The sequence below is a fragment of the Chrysemys picta genome, chromosome 2, assembly GCF_011386835.1.
Source record: "Chrysemys picta bellii isolate R12L10 chromosome 2, ASM1138683v2, whole genome shotgun sequence".
Classification (NCBI taxonomy): Eukaryota; Metazoa; Chordata; order Testudines; family Emydidae; genus Chrysemys; species Chrysemys picta.
The window spans coordinates 168,960,355-168,973,399 of NC_088792.1; the positions used below are offsets into that span (position 1 = coordinate 168,960,355).

Sequence of the window (13,045 nt, forward strand, 5' to 3'; positions counted from 1 at the left end):
CTGTTCTTGATCCATTAAGGTAAACAGAGCTGAGTTCCCAAAATCCTATCATTGTAGACTCTTCCAGACCACCCTGCATTTATGTCTGTAAACCTGCCACGGGGTCAACAGACTTTGTAGCACCCTGGAGAAATACCCCTTTCTGTGTATAAATTCTGAGCTGCGGGAATGGGGGGGAAGGGATGGGAGGAGCCAAATAATAAGTACATTGCTGCCATCAGTTGCTCCAATACAGTTTGGGAACCCCATGAGTGCAAAGCCATCAATAATATTCTGAACATTACCAAGCTTTATAACCTGGTGTAACAGTGCCTCATCCATGGCACCACACATAAACAATGGCCCCCACAGCTGATCTCCCCAGGCCAAATTGGTTGGCTGTGTTCTGGTAGCATTCTGGGGTGACCAGCTTCCAGATGGCAATGGCAACCTACGTCTCCACAGGTATAGGGCACCGTGTGTTGGTATGCTGCCACTCCAGGGCCAGTTCTGTACAGATCTCAAAAAAGGTTGCCTTCACCACCCTGAAATTCTCTCGCCATGGCTGATTGCCCCAGTTCTGCAGAATGATCCTTTCCCACCAATCCACGCTGGCTTCCCAAGCCCAAAAACAGCACTGAAGGCTGTGAAGCTACTTCAGCAACTGCTCCTCTCATATCAGTTGCTCGCCGTCCTCCTCTTCTTCCTTAGCCTCTGAAGCTGATGTGGCCAGTGAAGTCCAAACCCAAAGTCATCCAGGTTTGAGTGCTAACATAGAGTCCAAGCAACCTCTGTGTGCTTGCAGTTGCCAGCATTGTTGAGTTCATGCTGGCTGACAACAATTCAGAAACAATGCTATTCTGCCCAGAAAAGGAAGCATGAGGCGGAGAGAATGGAAAAATGGGATTTATTTGTTTTTAATTGAACTTCCATGGCTTTTGGTATGCATCCCACAATTCACAGAGAGAAAAATCCCAGCATGCACACTGCTCAGCAGCAAAGGACCATAGGATACCCTCAAAGAATGCTACACGCTTATTGTTCACCAAGCTGCCAGTGTGATAACAATGATGTAAATTGAAAGAGGCACCACCAGCCTGTGTGCACCATTAGTGCAGCTCATGTCCTGCGAGTTAAATAATGCATGTCATATCAATCCCCTACCCCCCACCTCGACTCTGTGTAGACAAGCCTAGTGATGGCACAGAATTCCTCTTCACCAATTTAGTGCTGACAAGATCAGCATTGACTTCCACAGGAAACCCCTGCAGGTTTTCCTGAGGATAAAACTGTGAAAAACTGCTGCCTGAACCCCCAACCCTTCTGGCCAGCTGCACCCACGCTAATTCGGAAGTCCGGACTTTGTGAAGTTTGTAGTGTGGATGGGGGCCTCCGTGTTTTGAGAAGAGTTGGTTGAGAACTGGAAAGTCTGTTCTGCAGACAGGGGTGGAGGAGGAATTGTTCTGAATTAGAGCAAAAAAAAGGTGAAATTTCAATTTCCTGTGAAATAATTCCAAAAATGTTTGAATTGAGACCAAAATGTTTCATTTCAATAGTGTTGAAATATTCTGTTTCAACTTTATTGTTCTCATTCATTTAGTTTTGACTTTTAGATTATATTAAAAATATAATATATAAATACCATATTATATAAATGAATATAATCTAAATGAAATGAATCAAAATAAAATGTTTGATGTTGTCAAAAAAAAAAAAAAAAAAAAAACATTTCTACCTTTTCCCATCTAAAGTTTTGTCAAAATGGACATGTTCCTGCAAAATGTTTTAATTTTGATTTATTTTTTGGGGGGGGGGGAAGGGGGAAGTGCTGAAAAAACATGCCATCCTCCCCCCCACATGAGACACTGAATGAGACTTATTTTAGCATCTTTCATCCACTTGGTTTCCCCAGTGGACAGTCTGTATAGCCCAGAATGATTGAGCCAGCTGATTTTAGAGGTCTTTCAGATGTCAGAAAAACGAGCCACACATCAAAATAAGAGAACACTACATGCAGTGGTGAGCTGGAGCCAGTTCGCACCAGTTCGCAAGAACCAGTTGCTAAATTTAGAAGCCGGTCTAGAACCGGTTCCTAAAGCGGCTGGCGGGTGGGCAAACTCCGGTCCACGGGCCACATCCAGCCAACGGGACTGTCCTGTCTAGCCCGCCTGAGATCCCAGCTGAGGAGGCTCCCCCGGCCCCTCCCCCGCTTCCCCCCAGAGCCCCGCTGCCACTACCCCAGGGCTCCAGCAGTGGGGCTCTGGTGGCAATTTAAAGGGCCTGGGGCTCCAGCCCCTGCTGGGAGCCCCAGGCCCTTTAAATTGCCCCCTGGGGAAGCCGGGCCACCCCGGCACGGCGCACCAGCTCTTGCCAGTGCCGTATGGGGGCGTACCGGCTTACTTCCGCTTCTGGGTAAGGGGGTGGAGCTGCAAGCTCCAGCGGCTGCACGGCATCCTTACACAGCAGCATGATAAGAGAGCCGGGCCAGGGCTGGAAGAGGGGTTGGATAAGGTGGGGGGGGGGGAGAGATTCTGGGGGGGCAGTCAGAGGACGGGGAACTGGGGGAGTTGGGTAGGTGTGGGAGTCCCAGGGGTCTGTCAGGGTTGTGATGGATGGGGTTGGGGCAGTCAGGGGACAGGGAGTGGGGCAAATTGGGTAGGGGGTGGGGACCTGGAGGGCAGTAGGGTGGGGGGGGTCAGGAGACAAGGGAGGGGTTGATGGGTTACGGGTTCTGTGGGGGGCAGGACATGGGTTGGGGTCAGATGGGTGGTGGCGGGGGGGAGAAGACAGGCACGTGGGGCTTGTACTCACCGAGCAGTTCCCTGCCGGGTCTTCGACGGCACTTCGGCAGAGGGTCCTTCACTCACTCCGGGTGAAGGACCTGCCACCGAAAACCTGGAGGGGGTGAAGACCCCCCTGCCGCCGAAGTGCTGCCGAGGACCCGGTAGGGAACCGGTTCTTAGGATTTTGGGAGCTCATCACTGACTACATGTCCACAAGAGTTACACAAAGGGGTTTCCACAGCATTTTCACTGGAAGCACAAAGAAACAATAAGGCCTAGAAAAGCTGCTGAGCATGAACAAACAGGGACAACAAGTTGCCCTCAACTGTTCATTTCTATCTTGCTTTCTGAAAGATATTTTAGCAAGATCTGAAGGCTGAGAGTTTGCTCTAGGCACTGAGTGTCACCAAGGCTAAGAGAGTCTCATAAGGTGTACGCCTAACAGGTCTATATGTTTTAGCCTGAAAACATGTTGGAGTTAGGATGGGAGGCTAAGGCAAAATGCTGATTAGTGACAAATTGGTGAAAAGCAAAGAAAACAGGGAGAAGATATCACAGATGTGTGTCTAATGCTGGCGGGGGGGGGGGAGAGGCGGGAGGTTTAACCTCCCCTTCCAGGTGAAAATGTTTGCATCATAAATTCTTATATATCTTTGTTAATTTCCTGCCCTAGACAACACTGCCTGGATTTTAACCAGGAGATCTGGCTTCCGACAGCACGAGCAGAACATCTTTTATCTCCCCATCCTGATCGCCGATAACGGGCGCCCCATGCTGAGCAGTACTGGCACTCTGACCGTGCATGTGTGCAGCTGTGATGACGATGGTGTGGTGATGTCTTGCAATGCAGAGGCCTATATACTCCCTGTCAGCCTGAGCAGAGGAGCACTCATTGCAATCCTAGCCTGCATCTTTGTCTTGTTAGGTAAAACTTGTGTTGTCTTTCCTAAGGAGGGCTTAAATCATCTATTTTGGTCATGACACTTGGCAGACTGTTAGCCTCACTAAGGCTGATTTTATATTGTGTATAAAATAGAAGTGGGTGTATAATATATATATAAAGCTTTTTCTTTATTGACCTCAGCATTTCCCCCAAGATTTTATGAGACAAAGAAGGGCAATGAGGCAAGGGAGGTCAAGCCATCACATGATCAAATGGTCTAAGTTTCTCTCTCTCACACACACACACACACACACACAAATCAGAAAAAAAATTGAAAACTTGTAAATTTCATTATTTTGGCTCTGAATCTTCCAGATATTTAGCACCTCTGCTCTCCTTCTTTGTTTTAATCAGAAATATCTACTTACTTAGATGGTCCCATCATCATAGTATCTGGAGGTTAGTATCTGATCTCCAGGGGGAGCTACGGTGCTTAATCTCTCTCTTGCGCTCTCATTTATCCACAGATCTGGTCCATTTCCCTACCCATTTCCCCTATACACTGACCCAGATAATGGGATCAACAGAAATCTGGGTCAGATTGCTCCTCCCCTTGATCACCGCACACTCCCTAACATTTCAGAAGTTCACCTTCAGTTTGAGGAGCAATGGGATAGAGGCGCAGGCTAACGTTTTCAAAAGCACCGAAGTCCTATTTTCAACAGTGACTTAGGCAATTAGGAGCCTAAGGCCATGTCTACACTAGAGAGCTTACAGCTGCCCCACTGTAAGATCTCTTGTGTAGCCACTCTATGCTGATGGGAGAGAGCTCTCCGATCAACATAATTAAACCATCCCCAATGAGCAGCAGTAGCTATGTCGGCAGGAGAAGCTCTCCTGTTGACATAGAGCCGACCACACCAGTGCTTGTCAGTGTAATTTAGGTTGCTCAATCAGGTGTTTTTCTCACACCCCTTAGCAACATAAGCTATACCAACTAAAGTGATAGCATAGACAGTCTAAGTGTCATTAAAAAAACAAAACAATGGGATTTATGAGAGAAAGGGAGCAGATTAGATGGGCCCAAACCACAACATTTAGGTATGGGTCCAGCTTACAGCAAACCCTCTCCCCACTCCAAAGTTCCGGATTGTTTAAATCCTGGGATTTGGTTTGGCCTATTATAGGAAAAAGGATCCAGCAGCCACATTCAGACCAAAACTTTAAAATTAGTTTTCTTAGCCCCATCCCAGCTGCCCAAAGCTCAGAAGTATTTGACTTCTATGCACCACTGATTTGGGCTCATATCTAGAGTCAATCATTGAACGAGGTATTTCAGTTATTACAAAATTGTCATACTGATTCCGTCAGAGTTTGTAAACACCAAGTACAATGGCTGGATAGGGTGTTGGTATTTGCATTCTCACTGCATCTTTCAGCCACGCCTTCTGTTAGAAATGCACATGTGTTCCTTTTCTCAGTGATTAAGGAGAGTAGATGCCAGAGAGCTGCTCTTTCTAATGCCCATATGTTTTGGTTGCCCCTTGTAGTGCTCGTGCTGCTCATCTTATCCATGAGGCGGCACAGGAAGCAGCCTTACATCATCAATGAAGAAGAGAACATCCATGAGAATATCGTCAGGTACGATGATGAAGGGGGCGGGGAGGAAGACACCGAGGCCTTTGACATTGCTGCCATGTGGAATCCCCGGGAAGCCCAGATCGTGGTGAAAAGCAGGCAGGACATGCTGCCTGAAATAGAGAGCCTCTCCCGATACGTGCCTCAGACGTGCATAACGGACAACAACGTTCACAATTATGTGCTGGCCAAGCTGTACGAAGCTGACATGGACCTCTGGGCTCCTCCTTTTGACTCCCTCCAAACATACATGTTTGAAGGGAACGGCTCAGTGGCAGAGTCACTCAGCTCATTACAGTCTGTCACTACGGACTCAGACCAGAGCTACGACTACCTGACAGACTGGGGACCTCGCTTTAAAAAGCTGGCCGAGATGTACGGCGTCACAGAGGGCAACGGGGCTCTGTGGTAATGAGTGAGGAGCAGAGTGTTTTCTACACGACACAAACGTCCTAATCTAGATCCGTTCTCATCGGAAGCTCGTGTGGACATAGGGCAAGACCTCCTAAAATAGCAGTATGGTGCTTGAATGAGAATGGGGGAGACGAGTGCAAACAAAGCTCTCTCTCTCTCTGGCTCAGCTTTACTCAGTTAAATTAAGTTACATTTTTAAACAATGGAGAACAAAAAGAGGAAAGTATTTCCTGATTTTTATAGCTACGTTTGAAAGCTTCATTCCTGGAATATAATGATATTACTCTGGTTTTTTACATGGCAGCTTACGGAGTTCTTTGCATCTGGATATGAAGATCCTTAGGGTCCAATAGTAATCTTCAGCTCACAGGGAAATTGCCAGTAAAAGAGGATGCCTAATTGGTTATTTCCCCCCATTGCTTGCTAACAAAACAGAAAGCAGAAAACTGAAACTGGAATTGTGAGGAGTGTTCATTATAAAATCAGCCTTCTTCCTTTGTTGCTAAGAGTCCTTTTAACCCTTGAAAAACAAGCCTGACTTTTTCCATGTTGCTCAGAGGAGAGGGCTTGGAAAGACCTTTGGATTTGTGCTCTAGTTTAAAGGCTGATACATGAGTCACTGAGGCTGAATACTAATCCGCCCCCTGTCAAGTTAGTGTAAATTTATTTTCCTCTCAGCTCTTTAAAATGTTGGCACTGCGGAACTGTTCAGAACAAAACCAGAAAATCTGCCTCTTTTGCACTGTAGATGTCTCTTCCATGTGCCAAATGTGATGGTTAGATGCTAGCAATGAAAGCCAAATAAAAAAAATTTGATAAATACATGGGTTAGAGGGGCTTTCCTAATCTGTGTGAGATCAATCCAAGGGATGTTTACATACTGTAGATAACCTACTTGAACAAATGCAGTATTATAGAAGAATAAATGGATGTAAGAAAATTACATGTATAAGTTTTGTATATTTGTTAATAATTTTGGTAATAAATATGATGTACTGCATACAGTACAGTACCTTAGCACCTCTTTTAATAAAAGCTATACTGAAGGGAAAGTCTGATGACAATTTATTGGATGCTTTATGTACACCAGTTAGTGCAAAACGTGGTTAGTCAGAGCTGTATAATGGAACCGAACTTTCAATCTGCAGGGTCAAGCCCATTAAATGTTCACTTCTAAATAGTGGAACCCTTGTCAAATAGCCCATTTAGGAGAGAGTCATTCCTCACTTTATGAAGCATTTAAGGCCATGTTTTAAACCCAGCTTCTCTTGTTGCATGCATAACGCTTATGCACTCATTGGTTCACACAAATGATGAAATCTACTCATTTTCCTGTGCAAATAGGATTTGGTGATTCTCTCATTTGTATACCCTAAAGGTAGTACTCAAAAATTACATGCAGAAGTGAACAAAACTCAGTGCATGCTTTACTGGAATCTTGTGATGTAATACAGATCTAAAATTGCATCTATAGGTTCTTTACATATAAAGAGGCTGTGCACCCAAGGAGGTGCTGAAACATGTGCCAGACCTAAAAATAACATGATTGTGTTATGTCACATCTTTCTTCCCCCCATCACTGCCCATCTTGAGTTTACTTACACACACCCCTCTGTCTTTATTTAGTCTAATTTTAGACTATAAACTCTCCAGCAAAGAACTAGTCATCTCAGATGCCTACACTCCTATGGCACTATGTAAACAGCAAATAAAAGTGCTTTAGGGTTTCTCATATATTTGCTCATCAGTTGTGAAAAAATTACGAGTTTTACTAGATGCAATATGCCAGTAGTTCAGTTCCACATCTGGATTGGATCCTTCACTGTCAAAAGGGGGGAAAGACCCCCTAAGAAATATATTCTGTAAAAGTGGCGATAGTGTAAACCAAGTCCATACACCAGTTTTTCTATTACAGCAGTTTTATAGCACTGTAAGTCTCTTATAAATCAGTGAAGTAATAATACCATAAAATCATTTTAACAGCATGGAGAATCAGGCTTATAATGTTTTAATTATAGAATTATAACTATATAACCAAGAACTCAGGGTTTAACCCATTTTATAATTTAGGTATTGGCTCTAGAATTCAAACCCTGTTAGACCTGTAAGTGTATTTTTGTTTGTTTGTGGGTTCCCTCCCCACTCTGAACTCTGGAGTACAGATGTAGGAACCCACATGAAAGACCCCCTAAGCTTATTTCTAGCAGTTTGGTTAAAAACTTCCCCAAGGCACAAATTCTTCCTTACCCTTGGATGGTATGCTGCCACCACCAACTGAGTTAGACAAAGATTCAAGGAAAAGGACCACTTGGAATTCCTGTTCCCCCAAAATTCCCCCAAGCCCCTTCACCCCTTTCCTGGGGAGGCTTGAGAGTAACCAAGGTGAGCACAGACCAGCCCTTGGGTTTTTAGGACACTAAAATCCAATCAGATTCTTAAAAACAGAACTTTATAATAAAGAAAAAGTAAAAGAAGCACCTCTGTAAAATCAGGATGGAAGGTAATTTACAGGGTAATCAGATTCAAAACAGAGGATTTCCCCTTTAAGCAAAACTTTAAAGTTACAAAAAAACAGGGATAAACCTCCCCCATAGCACAGGAACAATTTACAAACTAAAACAAAAGATAATCTAACGCATTTTCTTCCTATTACTTACAATTCGTAATCTTAGAGGCTTAGTTCAGGTATGGCTTTGGGAGATGTATTTTCCCTGCCCTGATTCCTCGCTGATTTTCCCTGCCCTGATTCCTCGCTGACCCAGAGAGAACAAAGAGACCCAAAACAAAAACCTTCCCCCACAGCTTTGAAAGTATCTTTTCCCCTTATTGGTCCTTTTGGTCAGGTGCCAACCAAGTTATCTGAGCTTCTTAACCATTTACAGGTAAAGGAGGGATTTTATGCTGCCCTTAGCCGTATGTTTATGGCAGTTTGTTTATGCAGAGAAAAAGTAAAAATGTTTTTCCCTAAAAATAGTTCTATGAAGCCCTGCTCATAGTGCCTCCTATTCTTTAACTTTCATGACTGTGATGTTCAACTCTGCTGTACTTGGTGGCATGTGAACAGTTCTGCAGTCCCAGGTCCGCATTTGCCCTTGCTCAGCCTCCTTGATATTTACAGAACACTCTTTATATGGTATATTTATGGACAGCTGTGAGGGGGCTCCAGTAGGCCTGAGACCAATTTCTTACTGGGAGTGCAGGCAACTGCCAGAAGACGACCATGTGTAGTGGAAGAGCAACTCATCCAAAGAAAGAGGAGAAAGATTATTAGCGAGGGGGGCAAACATAGGATAGTAAAATCTAGCCCTTACGCCTACTGGGGATCAGTGACGACCTCTCATTATGACTGAGGGCATCACAATCTGCCCACAGTGGTTTTGGTGAGAGAGGGAGCTAATCAGGAGGAGAAGACAAGTGACTGGGGGAGCACAGAGTGATTTTTGGAGAAGGCAGGCCAAGAAAGAGTGAGTAAAAGAGAAGATTTGGAGGGAAAGGGCTGGCAGAGAGGGGAAAAAACGGAAGCAACAAGAGCAGAGTAAATAAAGCAAAAGAATAGTCAGAGAAGTGAAAAAAAGACCAACTGATATGCAGCAATAAAACTGCTACTTGTCAAGGCAAAGCTACACCAGTATAGCACTGAGTATCTAGTGTGGGGTGTCACATTTTTGCATGTGTTCACGTAGTATCTTGGGAATCTTAGTTACCAGCATCGAGGAAAGTGAACAGAAAAATAATTCCTCCCCACAAATAGTTCACCTTTTCATTCATATGTTATTGGTCTGTCTTTCTATTTACATAGTTATTTGGGGTGAACAACGATTATTACATTTTTTCTATGTATTTACACTGGTAACAGTGCAATACTAACAGTGCACACCTTAAATGAAATAGCCATTGACAAACAACAAATGACCCCAGTCTGATCTCGGATCAGTGTATATCTGAAGTAACTCCCTAACATCAATGCCATTTGATTAGTATAAAACCAGTAGAAGTAAATTAAGGCTCACATCCTTTGATAGAACAAAAGGAGTCCTCAGTCATTGCTGCTAAAATGATCAAAAAGGTCTGTTCCTACATTGTTTCCTCCTTGCTGCTAGAACACTCAAATGTCAGTTCCTACACTGTACATCAGTGTCTGATCCAAAGCGCACTGAAGTCAATGGAAAAGGTTTTAATGGGCTTTGGATTAGGTGCTGGAACTAGGGGTGCTGCAGCACCCCCTGGCTTGAAGTGGTTTCCATTATATACAGGGTTTACAGTTTGGTTCAATAGCTTTCAGCAACCCCACTATACAAATTGTTCCAGCCCCCCTGCAGCTTTCCATATTCAGGCCCCGGTAGGCAACCCAGGGAGTCTCATTATTGCTGCAGAATTAACCGCAGGAACTGATGGCAGAGGAACCCAGCTATCCAGCAAGAAAGGCATTTGGGCAGGTGAGCAGTTCACAGGCTTTTGAGAGGCTTATGGTTCCTGACCAAGACTTTGAACTACACCCACGAGGGAGCGAGCAAGCAAGCAGTGCAGAGCACACAACACTGGTGTGATGGGCTTACAATGGGCTGCCTATCACTAGAGATAGCTCAAGGTTTTTAGTATTGCAGAATGTGACTGTTTTCCATGTTCCCGTAGAGCTGTGATTTGTTTCCTTGCCTTTACAACTACATACTACTTGATTCGCCCACTGGCACCCGGCTCCAGGAGTCCCCACAGGGAAAGGTAGGTGGTGTTTATATGGCTGCTTTTGCTGGGGTTCTGCCCTGGGAGAACAGCTTTAAAGCACATTGGGGCTTCACAGAAGCCCCAACAGTAGACTATGCCAAGGAGATATTTGATGAATAAGCACAATTCCTGCTTTTCAAAGTCTTTCTTCTCTAGATTGTAAGATCATCCAGGCAACCACTGCCACTTGCATTGGCTTTTATAATTGCAGTAAGCAGAGGTTTTCACTGAGCTGCCCATAATGATATCCAGGTCTTCAGAGTGAATACAGTCAATGTAGGACCCAGCAATCGGTACATGATGATAGAGTCTTTAATTATGTGATCACATACCATTTTTTCCAGAAAATTCTGGACTCCAATTTCCTTACAGACTGCTTAAAGCTTGCTGGGTGGGGGGGGAGGAGGAGGGAGGAAGGAAGGGAAGAGAGAAACCAGCCTTATAAACAGGGGGAAAAAATAGCTCATGCCATTGCTATATCTCCCTAGCTGGCTTAGGCAATCAAAGGCAAGATGGCTTAATAAATGGATTCCAGTACTCGTAAAGAAATGAAAACAAGAATCGTTCTCCCCACACCACTCATCCAAATACTTACTAACTGCCACTACAACCTTTATTTGGACCCCATACACACATTTTCCCAAGCAATGGAGACCTAAAGATACACAATCAAACATTCCACCCCCAGCGTTTATCCTAAAAGTAAAACAAAATTGTCTTCGGTCTCATATTTAAAGATGCCCCGGAGGTGTAATATGGTATAGGACAAGGAGAAACGTTTATGATAATGGTAATTTCACAGAGCAAGGGACTGAGGGCCAGCTTTTTAAAAGGTATTTAGGTGCCTAATTGCCATTGATTTTAATGGGAGCTAAGTGCCTAAGGGCTTGGCTACACTGGCAATTTATCATGCTGCAACTTTGTCACTCGGGGGAGTGAAAAAACACCCCCCTGAGCGCAGTAAGTTTCAGCGCTGTAAAGCGCCAGTGTAGACAGTGCACCAGCGCTGGGAGCCGTGCTCCCTATGCTGGGAGATGCACCCCTCGTGGAGGTGGGGGTTTTTTTAGAGAGCTGGGAGAGCTCTCTCCCAATGCTCTGGTGCAACCACACAAGCCACATTGAAGCGCTGCCGTGGAAGCGCTTTAGAGTTGCCAGTGTAGACTAGCCCTTAGTGTAACCCACACACCTTCTGGGTCTAGTGTTCTGTCCCATCTAGTGGCACCAAGACCACTTAAAGAGAGAGATAAAATGAGTCTCCTCTACAACCTTAGCTAACACCCAGATGGCTTTTAGCTCATGCGGTACAGGCTAATGCCTGCAGAGGTCCCCGGTTCGATCCTGACGATAACTGGGGGTCTGTTGGTGTTACATAAGCACTTTTGAAAATCCCATTAGGTGCCTATCTGCACCTAAATACCTTTGAAAAACTGGCCCTGGAAGTCAAGACCCCTAGTTTCTATTCCCAGCTTTAGGAAGGACGGTTATCGTATGGCTATTGCAAGTGTTCGGGAGCTAGGATTCCTACAGCCAGCTCCTCAGCTGATATGAACATTGACTTCAGCAGAGCAATGATTTACACCAGCTGAGGATTTGGCTCCAAGTCTACATTCTGAAAGACAGAGATGGAGACAGACGGTCCGGACTCCTGGAACCTGTTTCTGAATCTCTGTGTGAAGTCTATGATCCCCCCTCTGTGACTCAGTTTACTCATCAATAAAATAGGGCTAATCATGGAAGGATTAATTACTGCTTGGGAAGAGCTTTTGCAGTTCTGAAAGTCTAAAGAAGAAGATTCTTCCCCCCACAGGGAGTGATCGGATGGAATAGCCTGTTTCCTAAGGAGAGAATGGCTTGCTGGGGTAAAAGCATTAGTTCTTTTTTCCAGGGGCTCTGGCAACAAGGTTAAAGTGGTTTTAGTTTTATTTAAAGTCCAGAAACACTGAAGAGTTCCTGATATTTCACATGAACTCACCCAGATACGGTGCAGTATTTCCCCTTCCCACATTGGGGAGATTCCAGTAACACCCTTGGGCCGTGATCCGGCAATCAGATCCAAGCAGACAGGCCCCTGCACAAAGCCCCAGTGACTGTAGAACTTTTCCCTCTAGGCTAACCAGCTATGGATAAAGGAATAAAGCTGAGCCTGCTCCCGCTCAAATCCAAGCACATTTTGCCATGCATGCCAGAGGGAGCAGAATCAGACCCTCCATCAGCACTGCTTCAGAAAAAGGGGAACCGTGTAATGCTGGGCCTGCATTTCTCAAGGGAGGGAGTAGGAGGGACATTAGTAGGACACTGGAGGCACTTTACAGTGACAAAAAAAATCATGATACTTTTTAAAGACGGGTTAGGAATATTCTGTGGGAATCCCACTTTCCAGGCCACCGTTAAGGAATGGGCGGCTTAAGAAGGTATTTTGAAAATTCATATTCCCTAATAGCCATAAGCCAATCCTGCAACAATTGATTTTTTTTTTAAGGGCGCATGAGCTAAAACTTTTATAACTAGAGACAAATGCTTGTTGTCGTGGCACATGACAAAAAAGAAGGACATTTAGCTCAGTGAAGTTGGATTATTGTTGCTTCATTGAGGTTTGGAAAGAGACAACTGGAAGAAACTTGATGTC

The 13,045-nt window shown here is 44.7% G+C and overlaps 1 protein-coding gene across 3 annotated transcripts in view; it reads left to right on the top strand.

Annotated features, from left to right (window-relative positions):
- CDH20 (cadherin 20) overlaps positions 1-6,743 on the top strand; it is a 158,600-nt gene extending 151,857 nt beyond the window's left edge. For all 3 annotated transcript variants that reach the window (XM_005300872.4, XM_065584821.1, XM_065584823.1), the window contains 2 exons: positions 3,436-3,687; positions 5,196-6,743. In XM_005300872.4, coding sequence (XP_005300929.1) covers positions 3,436-3,687; positions 5,196-5,695 — 752 coding nt within the window. In that variant the 3' untranslated portion in view covers positions 5,696-6,743. The remainder of the gene's footprint in view (positions 1-3,435; positions 3,688-5,195) is intronic.
- The last annotated feature ends 6,302 nt before the right edge of the window (positions 6,744-13,045 follow it).